At 40.9% G+C, this 5,525-nt stretch overlaps 1 protein-coding gene across 1 annotated transcript; it reads left to right on the top strand.

Annotated features, from left to right (window-relative positions):
* The first annotated feature begins 4,954 nt into the window (after nucleotides 1-4,954).
* SMIM42 (small integral membrane protein 42) lies at nucleotides 4,955-5,163 on the top strand. The gene is given in 2 exon segments (XM_049875683.1): nucleotides 4,955-4,985; nucleotides 4,988-5,163. Coding segments are annotated over 2 exon segments (207 nt in total).
* The last annotated feature ends 362 nt before the right edge of the window (nucleotides 5,164-5,525 follow it).

The following is a 5,525-nucleotide window of genomic DNA, read 5'->3' as shown; positions in this document are numbered from 1 at the left end:
GGATACAAGAAACTGCCAGGTCCAGCTCTGCACCAAAGCCTCCTCAATACCAGGTGCAAAGGACTACGAACTTGTCTAAAGCAAATTAGGAGTAACCAAACCACAGCCTTGTTTGAAGCATCTGACTAAAGTTTGAGAGGAGTGCAGAAGGCAAGGGCTTGAGAAACTCAGCTTGATTGGGGAGCTGAGGTCAATACGCCCGAAACTAGGAACCGTAAAAGACACAGGCGAGACTGCTAATGGGTGAGGGGTTTCTTTGTGGGGGGAAAAATATTCTAAAGTTAGATGTGGTAGTGGTCGAGCAGCCCTGTGAATATAGTTTGAATTGTTTCTAATAGTATATTTTAAAAGGGTAAATTGTTTGGCACGCAAATTATATGACAATACTCAAAACGAAACCCATTGCCTTCGAGTCAATTTTGACTCCTAGGGACCCTATAGGACAGAGTAGAACTGCTCCATAGGGTTTCCAAGGCTGTAATCTTTACAGAAGCAAACTGCCATATCTTTCTCCTGCAAAGCAGCTGCTGGGTTCAAACCACCAACCTTTCAGCAGCCAAGCACTTAACTACTGTGCCACCAAGGCTCCTTATGTGTCAATAAAGATGTTAAAAAAAAAAAAAAAGATACAGACAGCATGTTTTAGGGGACTTGAAGAGAGGCCAGAATCCCTGCTGTTTTCTTATTGTGCCAATAGCTGTGTGACCTTGATCACTCCCCTTCTTCACACTTCAGTGTCCTCATCTGTTAGGTGAAGAGGTTGGACCAATGATCTTTAAGTTTCCTGTGGCTGCCATAATAAATTAACATAAACTTGGTATCTTAAAATAACAGAAATTTATTATCTCACAGTTCTGGAGGCTGAAAATCCAAAAGCAAGGTGGTGGCAGGACTATGCTACCTCTAGAAGCTCTAGAGATGAATGTCCCTTGCCCCTCCCAGCTTCTGGTGGCTGCTGGCGTTCCTTGGCTTATAGCCACATATCTCGCTCCTCCATTTTCACATCACCTTCTCCTCTGTGTGTCTGACTCTCTCAAAGCTCCCTCTGCCTCTCTCGTTAGGATATATATGATTGCACTTAGAAAAAAGGCCACTCAGATAATCCGGGTTAAACTCCTCCTTTCAAGATTTTTAACTTAATCACATCATTTGCCACCTAAAATAACATTCACAGATTCCAGGGTTTTGACATGGATATCTTTTGGAGGAAGAGGGGATTCATTTACAGATCTTTGAGAGTTTATAGAGTTGGGAGAACCAACTTGAGAAAAATTGAACTGCTTTATATGCTCCACATAACCTGTCTTCACTTCCACTCCCTTCCATCATGGTTCTTATTTAAAATAAGTAACATTAGCATGGAGCCCTGGTGGCAAAGTGGTTAAGAGCTCAGGCTGCTAACCAAAAGGCTAGCAGTTTGAATCCACCAGCCACCCCTTGGAAACTCTATGGGGAAGTTCTACTCTGTCCTATAGAGTCACTATAAGTTGGAATTGACTCGACGGCAATGGGTATGGGTAACATTAGTATAGAATTTTATGGTTTGAAAAATTATTATACAGGTAGTCCCTGACTTACGATGTTTTTGAGTTACGATGAACCGCACTTAGGACCACCTAGTTTTTTGTTTTCTTTGTACATCTTATCATTAGTGATACATATTACTACAATGTAGTAGCATGTAATTTGCTGATGTTATCATTCTCCGCTGCTCACTCGAAGGTGTTCAATGTTATGATTTATAAAGATACTGATAATAAAAGGAAATGAAAACTGAAAAAAATGAGGTGTTCAACTTACGTCAGAACCAACTTACAACAGAGTCTTCTGAATGGAGCCCCGTCATAAGTTAGGGACTACCTGTATATTTATCAGCTCACGTAGTTCCATTTTTGATGAGTAAATGCAGGTTCAGAGAGATTAAGTGGCTTAACCAAGGTCACACAGCAGGAAAGTGCTAATATCTGGACACCAACCTGGGTACTTTCACTCCAAATCCTGTGGCTTCCCCTTTGTCATCACCCGCCTTAGTCTTCAAGTTGTGTTAAAAGAGTTGCCAGACCATGATGGAATAGATGCACTTCTCCTTATTTGTCCTGCTACGTTATATATAAAGCAAATATAAGGAGACTCTGAAAGGTGGAAAGAAGAAAGTTGACTGACTAGTGACCTTGGAACCTGAGGATCAACATTGCAGTGAGTTCCCTGGGTTTCCTTTTTGCTTCATATATCCCAAATTGTCTCATATATCCAAATTTTTGCCTCATATATCCCAGTTCTCCTTTCCTGGGAGAAACAATGGGGAAATGCCAATGACACACAGAAAAGCCTATTCTTTCTAGCCAAAGGACCAGGAAAAGGGTAATTTGGCAAGGCAGAAAACTTTTAGACAATAGCTGCCTTTCTCCAGCCAAACACCATGAAAAAAAATTATGGCCCCACCTCTACCCCATCAGCAAAGGCCAAGTGGAGAGCCTAAATTTCCACCCTTGATGGACTGGAATAAAGTATTCTGTCCCAACCCCAGCCTCTTTGCCAGTGTGGTATCAGAGCAGTCTGAGTGGGGAGCCAGGACTTCATCCCTGTCCAGAGGCAATGATGCCCCCTTCCCATACAGTGTCAGTGGAGACCACATGGGGATCCTGAACTTCCAGCCCTATCCTGTGGTAACAAGGCACCCCTCCCCTTCCCTGCCAGAGTGGTGCCAGAGGAGGCCCAGTGGGAAGTCAGAACTTTCACCATTGCCCAGCAGTAACAAGGCTTCTCACCCTGTGGCATTAGTGGAGGCCATGTGAGGAGCAGTTAGGGAGGTGACAGTGGAAGCCTAGTAGGCAGCCTGAAATCCCACATCTACCAGCAGCACAGAGTGTCAAAGGAGGCTGAGTGGGGCCCTGCACCTTTATCTTTTCTTGGTTTTAGCAAGGTGACACCCCCTCCTTCCCACATCAGTATGGTGTGAGAGGAAGCCTACTAAAATGGAAGATTTAAATAAGACCCAGAATCTCCTAGCATAATACCCAAAATGTTCAGTGTGCAATAAAAAAGCATGCATTATACCAAGAACCAGAAAAACTTCGACTTGAATGAGAAAAGGCACTGAACAGATGCCAACACCAAGATGACACAGACATTGGAATTATCTGACAAAGAATTTAAGGACTTATAAAAATTCTTCAACAAGTAAGTATGGACAGACTTGAAACAAAAAAAAAATAGAAAATCTAAACAAAGAAAAAGAAGATGTAAAAAAGAACCAAATGGAAATTTTAAAACTGCAAAATACAATAACCAAAATAAAAAAACTCAACGGATGGACTTAATAGCCGAATGAAGGGGACAGATGAAAGAAACAGTAAACTGGAAGATTAAAAAAAAAAAATCTAGTGCTGTCGAGTTTATTCTGATTTGAAGATAGAACAATATAAATGACCCAATTTGAATAACAGAAAAAATAGACAAAAAACAAACAGAACCTCAGGGACATGTGAAAACTATAACAAAAGAGCTGATATCTGTGTCTTCGGAGTCTCAAAAGGGGAACAGAAAGATGAGGCTGAAAAAGCATTCAAAGACATAATGACTGAAAATTTTCCCAATTTGGCAAGAGAGATAAACCTACATATTCAAGAAGTTGCACAAATCCAAATAGGATAAACCCAAAGAAATCCATGCCAAGATACATCATGATCAAAGTTTAGAAAACAAAAGATAAAGAAAAAAAACTTGAAAGCAGCCAGAGATAAATGATTGATAACCTTACCTACAGGGGGGAAATATTTGAATGACACTTTTCTCCAGAAACCATGGAGGCTAGTAGAAAGTGGCATAATATTTTTCAAGTGCTGAAAGAGCTGTCAACCTCAAATCTATACTGGGTAAAAGCATCTTGAAATAAAACATCCTCATATAAAGGAAAACTAAGAGAATTGTCACCAGCAAACCTACCCAAAATGAATGTGTAAAGCAAATTCTTAGAACACAGAGGAAATAATTCAAGGAGTTTCGGAACATCAGGAAAGTTTTTTTTTTTTAATAATGGAAAGAGCAAAAAGATGGATAAATAAAACAGACTTGCATTCTCCTCTTAAAATTTCTAAATTATGTTTCATGGTTGAAGTAAAAAGTATAATATTGTCTGATGTGGATCTCAATGTATATATAGAGGAAATATTTAAGAAAATTATAAATGAGGGAGGGTAAAGGGACTTCAGGGGAGACAAGATTTTTATACTTTACAGGTAAAATGTCAGCACCAGTAGATTTTTGTGGTGATGGAATAGTTCTGTGTCTTGATTGTGATAGTGGCACAAGAATCTACATATGTAATAAAAATGGCATAGAAATATATGCACACAATGTACCAATGTCAGTTTACTGGTTTTGATTTTGTACTATAGTTACGCAAGATGCAACCACTGGGGGAAACCGGATGAAGGGTACAAAAGGCCTCTGTAAACTACCTTTGCAACTTCCTATAAATCTATAACTATTTCAAAATAAAAAGTTTTTTGAAAAAAGAACTGAAGGGCCATCTTCAGAGGCAGTTGGGAAACTCACTTTTCAATCTGTAGGCTATACATGACAACAGGTGGTGGTGCTCAGAGGGCAGAGGTTTCTGGACTGAAACCTTCAGCTCAGATACTAGCTTCACCCTCAAGTGACATCACTAAGCCTCAGAAGTTCTGTCCACCACCCAGAAATTTTGCCAACTGAACTATCACCCCAGGACTGTGTTTGCGTTGGAAGCAGTTTAAACTTGCTGTGCAAACTCCTTTGCCTGTTCAGTTACATTCAAAGGGAAATGGTCCCAAATGAAGAACAGGATCAGTGGATTGGGCACACCTCCACACCCATTCCCAGGATATAACAAGATCAAGCACAATTCTCTTGGTGTTTGCTTGGTTCTGTAGGTAGTCAGCTCACACCAGATATCTCGGCTTTCTTGGTGAAACCCATGTCTTCCCCACAACTTCATGCCTTCTTATGGGGTCAGGTACACCCACCACTGCCATATCCCATCCTGCTTCCCTAGTAAAAGCTCTCTTTTTTGCATTCCTGGTGACTCTGGTCACTCTCCTCATCCTGGTCTGGAATGTAACCAAAGGCAAAGGCAACAAGAACATGGAACCGGGCCCAAGAAAGAAGGCAACACTGCTGACATGAAGATCTTCATCTCTTGGAGATTCCGTTGAGGTGAACAGCTGGAGGCCCAAGAGGTAGAAACATCTTGGCACTATTTTAGAACTAGAACCTCAGAAGGAAGAGACACTTTAGACACCCAGTTCCCCCACTGCCAGACACTGCCCCCAGACCCCATCTTTCCCCTCTACCACCACCTCCATTTTAATTCACATACCTCCTGTTGGTTTTAGGTTCATCCAGGCTCCTGAGTCTGGATGCCGTCTCTCTGTGGATCTTCTAAACTCAAGTAATAAATGGCTCTTGATTTCTATGTTAACAGAGGAAAGGAATCAAATAAATGGCAATTTAAAAATGGGTTACAAAGCCCAAACATTATTTTTTAA

Source organism: Elephas maximus, chromosome 3, assembly GCF_024166365.1.
Source record: "Elephas maximus indicus isolate mEleMax1 chromosome 3, mEleMax1 primary haplotype, whole genome shotgun sequence".
Taxonomy (NCBI): domain Eukaryota; kingdom Metazoa; phylum Chordata; class Mammalia; order Proboscidea; family Elephantidae; genus Elephas; species Elephas maximus.
Note: the sequence above shows the minus strand (reverse complement) of the source record. Positions and strands in the feature narration are given on the sequence as shown.